Genomic DNA, 13,613 nt, shown 5'->3' with positions numbered 1-13,613 from the left:
GCTAAGTATAGGTGTCCATTATATCAGCTGAAAGAGAGAACCTCGGTTTCGATGGAACGGCTCGATAAGAATGACGGCGTACCGGATAGTTATTAGTGCTCGTCGCGTCGCTTTACTCGTACGACTGGCAGCTCGGTGTGCGGTATTTCGTTTAAACGTAGACCCGGTGCAAAGTCATTTTTTCCCTTGCCCCGGGACGCGGCTGCGTGTGCTACGATGCGCCTACCGGGCCCGCGCTGGTAGTGGTGATGGTAATTTTATCGGTAGTTGCGAACCCGCCTCGTTTCGCGTGCTTAACGACTTATTAAGCCGCACGAGGCGTTAATCAGATACGGATTTCGATTGTCCGATAGGCGGAAAAATGTTAAACATCGATCTCGATCCTCGCGAGGATCGAGAAACGGAAGGGAGGCGACCCGCTCTCTCCGACCGCGAGATGGCAGCCGAGTGACATTAAGGCCCGCAACTCGCTCGGAATTCCACTCCGTCGACGTCCGTCGATCGACCCGCTGACATTCCCATAAATGTCACGAATCTTCAGCGATGGAAACGGTCGGTTCGCCTAGCTAGCTAGCCAGGCACGCGAAACGCTGCGAGACGTTGCGAAAGGTCTACCTGTAGTTGCTTATTTACTCGACCAACGAATTCGACGTGCACAGACCACGCGTGTCCAACGCGATTGACAGTCGACGGACTGTCAACGCATAAATAACCTTTCATTAGAGCTGGTACTTGGTCCGAGACTTGGTCCAACGATTCTACCATTCACCTTGGCCCGATGTCTCTTTATTTCCTTCCTCGAATCGTTCGTCGATGTGCTACACACCTTTTCCATCCGAATTAACATCCGCCGAGATCGGATCGAGCGATCTCCTACCGAGAGGCGTATCGCGCGAGACCAATAGAACGTGGAATATACAAGGCTGCTCGAACCGGGACACGCGTGTGGTCCACGGAAGAAGGAGTAAGGGACGGGAAGGAAGCCGTAGGAAAGTGTAAATTTCTGTGAAAAAACGGCTCATTGATGAATAGTTTATCGTGTGCCGGGTCCCAGCGGAGGACCCGTTCCAAGTTCGTGGTCCTCTGACCACCCCACCATAACGATCCGCTGCACGAGGATCCCCTACCACCGGCAGGACACAATGGGCCCTACCTAAATATCGGGGGATCATGCTAAACGGCGGTAGATCAAAGGGACCGACAGAATCCAGTGGCGAGCTATCATAATAATTAGGCTCGCTCGCGCCTCTTTGTATCGGGATAGAAAAGCCGACGGGAAGGCCGGAGAGACGAGAAGAAAAAGGGCCGGACGGACCGCTGTTCGGTTTGCCTTTGCTGCTCCAACTCCTCCGTGCCTCTTCCTCCTGCTCGTCGCTTGGTCTCTGCTGAATCCCAGCCGAGGGCCCTCGAACAGGCCCCGTGATTCCCCGGTTCCCGTCGTACTCGTGCATCGTCGTCGCGCTTTGCTCTACTCTCGGTCACCGCGAATTTCTCAGGAAGCTTCGTCGTTTCGACTATGCTCGCACCACGCGTAGTCCCGCGAGCAAGCGGATGTTTGCACGCTGCGTGCACCGCGAGTGGACAAACTCGGAAACATTGGCTGCAGACGCGATCACGGGGTGTCGTGAGATATGGCCACGCGGCACGCCACGAAACCGTTGGCAGAAAACTCACCCGCTACGCCACCGCGCGCGGACAATGTCCGCAAGCGCGAACACGCCTCGAAGCGCATTAAGCTATCTAAATTGCGGCGACATACCGCCCGCCGAAAGAGCGTTCCTCCGAATGAAAATTAATTTACGAACCCCTTTCCGCCCATGGAGAAACTTCAAAGTCACGCGAGCGTTTCTAAGATAGAGTACCAAGAGAGGGAGAGAGAGAGAGAGAGAGAGAGATGGGGTTGGGACAAAAAATACAGGGTCTCTCTAGCGAACTGTGAAGCGAGTAAGGGAGCAAAATTCGATCTTCTCCGGCAAGAAGCTCGATGGATATTTTCGTGTCGTGTCGGCTGCTAGTTGTCGACCAGATTGCTACAATTACACGGCGAGCTGAATCGATTCTCGGCACCGATCGCGGATAATAGTCTGTATGTAATAGTCGCGAGATACCTTTCTAGACCCGTTCCGGACCAGCGATGCTCGAAACGACGTTATTCAGCCGGCGATTTTTCCCCCCGGTTCGTCCCACCCTACACGCCGATTCTTCCCAACCGTTCCGGAAACATGTTCAGCCGCGGAGCACCGCGGGTCACTTCCGCTTGTCGCGGCCGATCAATCGCTGAAACGCGATCGGGAATTGCCGTAGAAAAAGCGAATACGAGCGCGGATCGGCAAGGTCAGCCTCGCGGACACGAATTTCTGCCACCATTCCGACTTCTTGCCCCGTCCTTCCTTCCATGGAGAACATCCTACGCGTGTAGGTAAAGATCCCGCGGTACCGATGCATGGCAAATGGCCACGCGATCGCGCTGCCATTACGGTCTGCTCTGTGACCAGCGCTTTGTATCGAACTTGTAACGATAATAACGATAATGACAATAATAGTATAACGGTAATAGACGATTCGCATGGCGAGCAGCGGCCTCGAATCCGACGCTGGCTGGACAGAGAACTCGTGGAGGGTTGACAGCGAGTTGGAGGGTAAATTGAAAAAATTCGCAAATTCGAGGACCACGGCGGGATTTTTCGCGGAGAACGGAGAGGTGGAACGGAGGTGGACGAGTGGCGTTGGAGCGGAACTTAGAAATCGGCAGTACGGGTGGGATGAAATCACGGTGGGCCTCGTTAGGCGAGCTTTTCGTCGTGGAGGGTCAATCCCACGTTCGGAGCCGGCTGGACGAGAAGGTGAAAGAGCGAGACAAAGGGAGGCGGAGGAAGGAGAACGGGCGAGAAAGGAGGCAGGGACGTGTAAGCGCGAGGAAGGAGGAAGAGAAAGAAGGAAGGACGAAAGGGCCGGGTACGTTAAGGCCGGTGGAGCAGCGCCACAGGACGTTAAGTACGTCTCGTAAAAATTCCATCGAGGCAGCGTCATTTTGCCGTGTCTAAGGGGCCACGGTTAGGTCTGGCCGGGGGTCGGATAGGCAGGACTAACCCTGAGGCCGCCCATGCACGACCCAGCTAGGTACGTCCCATCGGCAGAGGTGGTGCACGCACGGACCAGACGTAGTAGGGGATTCGAACGATCGTGCTCCCTCCTACGGTCGTGTTCGAGGCGGTCGAGAGTGAAGTGCCTGCCCCTGCAGGAACACCGGCCCGAGATCCCCGTCCCCGTACCATTTCGAGTCACTGGCTTGGCCTGGTCTGATAGCGAGCCTCGAAATCCCGTAGCTCGTTTACCATCCACGTATCGACGTTTCGTCCGCGTCTACCGAGTCGACGTTCGATATGCGAGCCGTCCACGGGCCCAGCGGACTGCTCCGATCGTCGCGTGTTCCGAGCCCGTGATAGTGTCGCGACCGTGTGAAGTTCTTCCTCCTCTGGTGACGACCGCGACCACTCCGGTCGTACGACCCGAACACTCGACCCGGTGAGCGACCAAGTGAGCGAGACTTGGAGACGAGGAGACAGGGACAAGGAAGCTGCGCGATGCTTCATCGCGTGCACAGTGGTTCTTGAGTATTTGGACAGTCGCGCGGTACATCTCTCATCGTTTGGTCGCCCTCTGTCTGGCGAGTCGTTTCGGAGCAGCGACGAGAGATCGTTTGCGGATGGATGCCTAGGATGACGACAGGCGTCGAAGGACGGAAGGTACAGTGGGAGTCGTAAGAGTGCGCGATGTAACAGGAAGCGTTCGTACGATGAGCTCGGACGATCAGCGAGCATTGGAATGACGGTGCACGGCTGAAGGCAGACACCGAGGTGGAAAACTCGAGCGCTCGTAGTGCGAGGATGACTGGTTGGATCGGGGAGGACCAGCCGGTCTGAGCGACGCACTCGATGACTTTGTCGGCGTAGAATACGGTGGAAAAATGCGGCTAAGTGCTCGACCGAGTTTCAGTGTCCAGGGATTTTGACTCGTAGCTAGGAACGCGCGTTGTCGCTTCGCGTATGAGTGCAGCGCATAGACTGTTGTCGCGTCTGCATCGCTCTCGTCTCGCGGATTCCGGGGATAGGCCTCGCGACAGGGACCCGGCGCTCGTTCGTCGGGAATGTGCACTACGGAAATGACAGAATCGTACACGATGTCGCCGTCGACGACGGTGTCTTCCAGCGCCACGACACCGGGTTGCCTGGGGTCGCCGGCGCACCGACGGACACCTTGCAGAGGCTCTCCCGGCCGAGGCGACGTTCAGGACGACGAGGACGAGATCTCCGTGGGTTGTCCGAGTCCTTTGCCACTGGTGGTCGTGGCTCCCAGCGCGGAAGAGGACGAGAGACTGTCTCAGTCGAGGGAAGAGTACGCGGACAGACTGAGTCCGCGTAGGAGCTACGCCAGAGACTCGGTGATCGACGACGAGGACAGTTATTCTCGCAGTGGCGATTACAGGATGTCGAACGGCAGAGGGATGCGTAGTACGCACGAGAGCAGCGGCGGCGACTCCGTGACCACGTTGAGGGACGAGGAAGAGGACGAGGAGGACGACGAGGAAGTGAACAGTAGGACTAGCAGTAACGGTGCCTCCGCAGCCGGTGCCGCGGACGATTACTTCAAACCCCTGAAACGTCTGAAGATGGTGCAGATGCAGCACTCGGACGAGGAGGACGACAGGGACCGGGACACGAGCGAGCGCGGAGTGAAGTCCTTCAGTATCCTGGACATCCTGTCGCACAGACCCAAGGCGAAGATCGTTCGTCCGTGGGACACGGTGGAGTCGAACCTCAACCATCACCATCACCACCATCATCATCGCCACCATCTCCATCAGCAGCAGCAGCAGTCGCACCATCAGCACCACTTGCATCATCATCACAACCATTCCACGGCGCCCAGGGATCTGTCCCTGATGGGTATGTCACTGGCGTCGATGTCTGGCTCCATCAGCGAACCGCCTCTCAGCAGCTCGTCCTCGTCCGGCAGGAGCTCGGTCTCCGATTCCGGAAGTCCCGACCCACTGGGACATCACCATCACGGTCTGCACCACGGCATGCACCCTGGCTTGCACCACCCGGTGCTTCAGCAGCAGCAGCAGCAGCAGCAACAGCAGCAGCAGTTCAAGAGGAAAACGTCGCAGCAGCACGGATCGCAGAGCGGGCATCACGGGAAGAGGACCACCGGGCAGGGAAGTCCCTTGGACGCTTTGTTTCAGATGACCAGCAAGACCTTCGACGCCGGCGAGCACAGTCAAGGTGAGTGTTTCCACGACCAACGTTCAGCGTTACGAAATTCGTGCGAGGACAGGTGAAAACGGGAATTATCTATGTCGCGGAAGCGTCGTATTTCAGTCGCGACATCGCGGAGCAGCGTAGGAAACAATGGCCGACAGGACTCATTGGCGCATGCAAATTCGAGCTCGTGACCCTTAATAGAATCGAACGGACGGTTTCTTTATTAACGGTGGAAGCTCGCCTTTGTGCTCCCATCGCGGCATCATCGATGAATGCGGGCCTTAATTTTGATCGATGTTCTCGCCGGGCCTGCACGTCCGGCGCACACACTCGCGCCTTCTCTCCCCGGTACCACCTCTGCACGTGTCTACGTGTCATTGTTTCTCACGACGCGACCAATTGAATCCTCTCTGCCACGGAACGGGGCCTCGAATTCGTCCTGCGTCTCTTCCTCGTTTTCCTGCGCAAACATCGATTATCGAAAAATATTAATCATCCGGCTATTGTCGCTCCGCAGCCACACGACCGGCGTGATTTCCCCTCTGGCTCGGCATAACGCGTCTTCCTCGCTCGGAGCCTTCGCAAAACGGTCGATTACACCGCGATCGTACGGCGAGAGGTCTTCATCCGTTCGTCAGTCAGCTGTGACAGCGACACGCGAACGCGATAACGCGAAATACCGATCCTGGATGAAGATGACACCGTCTCCATCCTATTGCCTAATATTTCCAACTATTCCCGGTAATTAGCGACGAGAGTGGAGGATCTGAGAGGCGCGCCGCTTCGTTAGATAGGCTACGGTATTTAGGGACGAGAGACTATGCCAGAGCTACTTTCCAGAAGCACGCTTCCGCGAACGCTACTAATATTAGTAGCCTCTCGGCTCGTTGCGACGTGCTCGTCAGCTTGATCGAAGGACGACGATCTTCCGCTCCTCTCGATCCTAGACACGCGGAAGGTGCGTGAAGATTCTACGCTTCTGTTAGGTACTAAATACCCCGATCGGATCGCTGTTGCGATTGACAGCGCTCAGGGGACTCGCCAAGCTCCTGCCAAGCGCCATCCTCGCCATTGTTTGCACCGTTTCTCGTCGAACGGATCGATCGGTGAGTCATCGGGGATCGTTAGCCAGAATCCTGGTACGCGATTCTTCGGCTCGGCGAGTACTCCGACACGCCTTTGATCGTCTCTCTGCTGGGCGCAAGAATGGTCGGCTGTAAAAGTTCTATCCTCGAGATTCGGGTCCTAATGAAACTGTAATTCCGTCGAAGGCGTAATAAACCGCGAGCACCGTGGTCCACGAGGAAACGTCGGTGGAGCTAACTCTAAAAAATTGGATTTACCGATGATATTCCCGGGAATCGACAACGCAAACACAGAAGGCCGTCCGGCTGGCTGTAATCTCTGTCTCTCTCACGGTGTTTCTTTAATCCAATTACCTGCAGCAGTAAAAACCCTACGCGAAGGGAGCAAACACTCGCCCTTTTCCCGTCTCCCGTTCCGGAGACGCGGGATCGTAAAACCCAGTTTTCCGTAACCCCGGGCCCCGTGGGCCCGCCGCCACCGGGGCCTCGCAAATTGAATTTGGCATCGTTGGCGGGATTAAAATCAGCGAAAAAAGATACAAAGGGCGGCAATAATCATCGTAAAATTAAGGGTTTATGAAACGGAGAATTGCCCAGGATCCTCCCTTCCCTCTCCGAGCCCCATAGACCATCCTCGTGATCGTCCATTGTTTACCATAGCCTCGGCAAATTGTTTTACGACACCGTGGCTCACGCTGCGCGTCGCCGGCGTGTTTGCTCGAGAAGAGGAAACGATTCCTTTTCCCGGAGCCTAAAGGCCACGTAAACAACGAGTTCCCTCTTCGGGGGTAGCCTAAAGCGGATTTCCAAGCACTTCCGAAATTGCTTCTTCCATCTTCTTCTTCGTTTCCGAGTCACCACGATCTTGTCTTCGCGATAACCAGAGTAACACGACTCGATAAATTTTCTCTCTTATCGGAGATTTGAAAGTATTCGAAACTGCGCCATATTTCGTCATTTCGTTCCTCATTTTCGATTTCCGTTCCCCGGCACAAGTATTTCAATAGCGCACGGTATGGCGTAGGAAGGAAAAATCTCGCGGCGAGCATGGAGGTACGATACGGAGATTTGTTCGGCGGAAAAGGGACGAGGAGAGAGTGGAATAAAGGAATAAAAGGACACTCGGTGCCCCGACGAAAGGACAGTTTGGCATTAGGTTGGAGGGGCGCGTAAGAGGCACGTATTATCCCGTAAGACGGCCAGACGCGGATGGTGGCGCGCGCGCACCGACACCATAGCTCGTTACACGTTGCCTGGGTCTGCTCGAGGTCGCCCGTGTGTGTCCCTGGCAGGACCAGTACGTAATTTTAGGCCCACCTATACACCGCCGATCTCTACACGAGTAATTTATTATGTGGCGCGGCGAGAGCATATGTCTCATTTGCATATAGCGTGATACAGAAAACGCGAGCCAGCACTTCCGACGGCGGCGGCCAATATGCGAAACATTTCGACAAAGGGACCTCCTCGTTGCCTTTTTCTTCCCCTTTTTCTTCTCTCACCGTGTAACACACCGTCGCCAAGATCCATCCGCGCGATCGTCCCTCGGATGAGGGTGGGAAAAGCGTTAAACGAGAGTGTTTTTATTTTCGGAATCGGGAGAGGATTTTCGAAGTATACATCTGCAGATGATGATACACATCAGATGATCGATTCTCGCGGGGACGTTAACTCGTGAAACTGGAACGTCAAACCTCGTAACCCTGACGAGGATGATAACGCGATAACGAAGGAACGATAGAGCGTGAGGATAGAGGTTCGTTAGGAACCGTGGCCGTTTGCCCAGGGGGGTTCTTGTGGGTTTTATCAATTTTATATTTCGTTCGAAACGGCAGTTTTTAGCGGCGCGCAAGGGCGTCGTTGGACGAGCGTGGCACGGAGAAAGGCGGCAGGAAAGAAGGGGCACGGCTCGCCTCGGGCAGCGCGGTATAAAAGCCGGTGCGCCTTCGCTTTACGCAATTTATGATACGTTCTTTAAAAGGGCTAACATTAGGCAAAGAGGCAACAGCTACACGGGCCATTACGGGTCCCGTGATTGGCCGCACGCGTATCGAAAATTCCGCGTCGACGGCCGATCGTGGGGCACCGTTCGAGCGCTGCGTCGCGGTGCCCCGGAACCCCGCGAGATTTCTCACGTCCCGGCTCCCGCTGGAATTCCATCGTTTCCATTATCCATATATTAGAGTCTCAGTCTGCTGGGGGTTCGGTGTCGGCTTTGAATCCCAGTGCGAGGTTTTTGCCGCGCGATTCCGTTCCCTTCTGGGCCCCCGTGCCACCCGGAATACGCATAAAGTGCGTTGTTGTTCGCGCGAGAGCGATCGCGCGTCGACCAGCCAGCAGAGAGAGGCCCCGGCTTCTTCCAAGCTGAACCCGCTTGCGGTCTCGGGACCAGAATTACGAATGATATCGAATCGAATCGCTCGTAATATTATTCGATACGTGTTCCATTACAGGCCAACCCTGGGCCCCGGGATTCAAATTAGATTACCCAAGGGTTAGGTATTCCCGATCGTACGTATCTCGCCGTGTCCCGGTGCTAGGTCTACGAGTACCTGCGCACACCACCCCTCGGGATCGAGACGTCTATAGAAATTTCTGCCCACACGCGCGAGCGTATGGGTGAGCGGCCGATGCGTGTAACGGGGTCGAACACATCGACGGAATAAGAGAGGAACCGATGGAACGGAAAGACGCGGTCAGCCAGGCCCGAGGCCCCCTACAACACGGTAGCCTCACGTATCCGCAATTTACTTCTGATTATTATGCTCTCTATACTTACGCGGCATTCTTATCTCGTCTCTCTTCTCTCCTCTTCGCGTCCTTCCTTTTTCCCCGCTCGTTCTTCTCTCGTTCTTCTCTCTCTCTCACTCTCCTTCTCTCTCCGTCCCCTGGCGAGCTGCCCTGTACGCGAATCCAGCCAGGTATCGATTTACGCTGGTACCCGATCGTTACATTCTCGACGATATGTGCCCTCGTCGCGCTCCGGCCACCACGGCTCCATCTCCAACCGGCAGCCATTCCATTCTCAAACTCCCTCCGTCAAATCTACCCCCGAATAGACGAGATTGGTACATCTAGGTACTTCTAAGACACGGGTTCTATTTTTCGCGCGAAACGCGATCGTTAACCGGTCTCCGAGGTCGAGTCTCCATTATGGGGAACGAAGAGGCTGGTTCCGGAAGCCGGGTCAGGTCCTCCGTCGATGTACCCCTGTTGCGTAATTATAATCTCCCGTTTCATGTTACTAGACGCTTCTAGCGACATCTGGAATTTTTTGGTTATTTAAATAAAGACCTAACCGTGGAAGTCACTTGCTTCCAAATAGTTATACCGATTCTGAGACGTTATACCAGGAAAACATAACCCATCCACTGTATTGAACAACAACCCCGTATCTTGTTACCTATCGACGTCTATCGTTGCAGTTATACTGAAGATCGTCTTCGCGATTTTTTCACGTGATCTTTAACAACGCCGCTTATTATTGACTCTTTGGGACACGCTGGGATTAAACGTACCCCACCTTTTTGGTGCACCGTAATGCATGGTGGGACGTTTCTAGGCCCACCTGGAAATATTGCAGTAGCTGCACGCGCACAGGTTTATATTTCGTCGTATTTACGTAAAGCAGTTGGTAATACCTTCGATAAATATTATTAGATTCTTTTATTAGTAAAAATATACCAATTGTAACGGGGTTTACTAAGCGAGGGCTAGTTCGTAAGTCTAACTCTCAGAGGCCTATTCGATATTCTTCTTTTCGCTGTGAGGTACGCACGCTCTCGTATTTCCAGTAAACTGTCTCGATATAACTCCTCTCAAAGAACTGTCCAAGAACTGTCCCGTACGCTTATCGACCTGCCCTTTTAACCGTTTGAGTCCCAAGCAGCGCTTGAGGCTCTCGGAAGAACAACCCTGAACAGCGCGAAGAAGTGCAAACGGCGCGATAGCGCTTGTTCTATTTTATGTGGAAAAATCGCAATCGTCGCAATAGCGCTTGTTGGTAATATGTGACGTACATGCATCAGCAAAGTTCAGCGCTTGGGACTCAAACGGTTAAAGATGGGTCTCCTTTGTTCGTTGATCGCGGATCAAGCGGATCGCCTTTTCGATTCGAGACTCCGGTTATCACTGCTACGTGTTCCTCACTCACGCCACCTTATCGGTACCCGGAATTCGCCTAATCTTATATATTCTTACACAATTTTGTTTCATTTAAATCGCAATCAAATTTCGGTGCAACGCGGGTCTATTTTATTATCTAAAATCCTGGACCGCGAGGAGTCAATGCGCTATAGCTTGCTCTAGTCTGAGGAACATCTCGTCTGCTCGTTGCGGTTCGATCGAGAAGGAAGGACGGAGGGGAAGGATGCAGAAGAAAGACGATAAAACTGGATTAGATTTCCCGGATAGCAGACTCGCTTCCGTTAATAAGCCGCGTTAGAGCGACGCCGATTCGGCTGGTTTAACTGGCAAACGAGGCATCCGATCGGCAAATCGGTATCTGTCCGATTCCTTCGCGTGTTTTTATTCGCTATACTTTCGAGTTTTCGCGTTTACTTGCAATTACTGACCAGTTCATCTTGGCCCTTTATCGCCACGCGCGTGTAACACTCGCGGCGCCGATTTAGCCGCTTCTACGCGCGACAGCCCGCGACGCCGACCGCACCGTGCATCGTAAACAGCTCTAGCATCTAGCGTTGCTGGGTTTTCTCCTTTTTGCACGGGACGATCGAGCCCAACCACTGCGACGGGCTTCTAAACTGCCAGCCGCGTATCGAACAGCGCGAACAAAAGACACCGCGTTGTCGGATAACGATCGCAGATAGCGTGTAACAGGTTTCTCGGGAACTCGCGCGAGGAAGCAGCTGCGGCGCGAGTCTCGAGCTCGCCGAGTCTCGTGTTGCTCTAGTTCGCCGCGAGAGATCGTTTTCCCGATCGTTTGGATAATCGTTTAATCGAATTACACGGCTACCCCGAGCGCGGGGGTATAATAGATCGGGAATGGCGGAAATTTCTGTGGCGATACGATGTCGCGGTTAGGGCAAGTTTCTCGAGTACTCCAGTACCGGGTATTTGTGATGATGCCTGGAGTAACGACGTGTGTCGCGTTCATCGTTCTTTCCGTTAATTAGCTGCTATTAATCCTTTGCACTCGAGAAGTGACCCTCACTCACCATTTCATAAAATTTGAATGATCGATATTAATTAATGTATCAAATTTAATATAATGTAACAGTGTGCGAGGTATCGAAATCAAATAATTCTACAATTCTTTATTCAGTGCTCAAAAAATATCGTTAGTTTTTTAATAGAGAATCTTTGATTTTCTACTCTTCTCTAGCCAGAAAATCGTCGAGTGCAAAGGGTTAATAGGTTTATTAGGATGGACTGAAGAAATGTTGAATGAAAGTGGTAGAAAGAGAGGAGAATTAGATTATTAGTGGAAAGGGATGTTATATCGCGTTGTTTGATAGAAATAATGTAATATATATGGTGAATTGTGATATATGGAATTGGGGTGGATTAGTGGTTTTCAGACTAAGTTAGATCATCGGTATAGCGAGCTTGGAATTGGATCCTAAAGTAATAAAGGGAGCATGAATTTGGGAAATCGCGTAATTATTCTTGAGACGAACAAGAGTACATTGACATGTCTTATAGCTGACTGGTTGGTTCATATCAGAGCAAACGGAGACGAAAGATTACCACAAAGTCAACACTATAGATTTCTATTGATCGATAGTATTGCTTTTTTGTTTCTCTAACGAAAATAATGTAATAAATATGGTAAACTAAAATATATGGAATTGGGGTTGATTAGTGATTTTTAGATTAAGTTCATCGACGTCTCACGTAGCTATTTCTTCGGCTATGGTGTCGACTATCAGTTTAGCGAGTTTAGAATTGGGTAACAAAGTAATTCAGGGGAGTATTAATTAGGGAAATCAGGTAATTATTCTGTAGATGATCAAGAATACAATTGACATGTCTTATAGCTGACTGATTGGTTCATATCAGAGCAAACGAAGACGAAAGATTACCGCAAACTCGACACTATTGATTGATAGTATTGCTCTTTTGTTTCTCTAACAGGAATAACGTAATAAATATGGTAATTTGTGATATAGGGAATTGGGGATCAATAGTGATTTTTAGATTAAGTTCATCGACGTCTCGGCTATGTCTTCAGTCATCGGTTAACCAAGCTTTCGGTTATTAATCGACAATTAGCCTGGTACCCTTCTTCTATTGCGAATAGTTAATCCTCTAGTTCTGATTGGCACGCGTTCACTCGTTGCAACGACAAACGATCGGGCCTGGTAATTAGGCGAAGCGCGACGTCGCAATATCGTTATAACTATGAGGGACGCAGCAAACAATTTTTGTTCAGCCATCTTTAGAAGCTTCTATGGAATACTTTCGTATAGATATGGATTCAATGAGAATTAAACTAGAAATATTTTATTAATTGTTTTTACATACATATAACTAGGACACCATACTTTAATGCTTTATCAGCAGATATAAGCTGGTCTTCATCGTTATGAAGATATATTGCTGCCAAGTATGCCAATTTCTGCTAAAAATGCAATCGTTTCAAAATAATCATCTTTTCCTATTTTCGAAGCTTTTAAAAATTATTCTAGGTAACTCATAGCGATCCTCGTGTATGCCATAACTTTCTTCATACTTGTGACAGTATATAGTTAAAATTTGTCGTTATGAAGATATATTGCTGCCAAGTATGCCAATTTCTGCTAAAAATGCAATCGTTTCAAAATAGTCATCTTTTCCTATTTTCGAAGCTTTTAAAAATTATTCCAGGTAACTTATAGCGATCCTCGTGTATGTCATAACTTTTTTCATACTTGTGACAGTATATAGTTAAAATTTTATAAATTTCCAACCTCGAAAACCTGACTTATAGTTCACCCTTTTAGTACATAGCTATCTCATTATGATCTGTTCAAAATAGACATATTTTCTTATTTTCGAAGCATTTAAAAAATTATTCCAGGTAACTTATAGCGATCCTCGTGTATGCCATAACTTTCTTCATACTTATGAGAGTATATAATTAAAATTTTATAAATTTCCAACATCGAAAACCTGACTTATGGTTCACCCTTTTAGTACATAGCTATCTCATTATGATCTGTCCAAAATAGGCATATTTTCTTATTTTCGAAGCATTTAAAAAATTATTCCAGGTAACTTATAGCGATTCTCGTGTATGTCATAACTTTCTTCATACTTATGA

At 51.0% G+C, this 13,613-nt stretch overlaps 1 protein-coding gene across 1 annotated transcript in view; it reads left to right on the top strand.

Annotated features, from left to right (window-relative positions):
- The first annotated feature begins 4,147 nt into the window (after window positions 1–4,147).
- Window positions 4,148–13,613, top strand: part of LOC108546498 (probable serine/threonine-protein kinase mps1) — a 78,273-nt gene continuing 68,807 nt past the window's right edge. Inside the window, exon 1 of the mRNA XM_017898586.1 lies at window positions 4,148–5,285. Within this exon, the coding sequence (XP_017754075.1) occupies window positions 4,148–5,285 (1,138 nt within the window). The remainder of the gene's footprint in view (window positions 5,286–13,613) is intronic.

Source organism: Eufriesea mexicana, unplaced genomic scaffold (assembly GCF_001483705.2).
Source record: "Eufriesea mexicana isolate 0111107269 unplaced genomic scaffold, ASM148370v2 scaffold654, whole genome shotgun sequence".
Taxonomy (NCBI): Eukaryota; Metazoa; Arthropoda; class Insecta; order Hymenoptera; family Apidae; genus Eufriesea; species Eufriesea mexicana.
The sequence above is the reverse complement of the archived record's forward strand: the minus strand, read 5'-3'. Positions and strand labels throughout refer to the sequence as shown.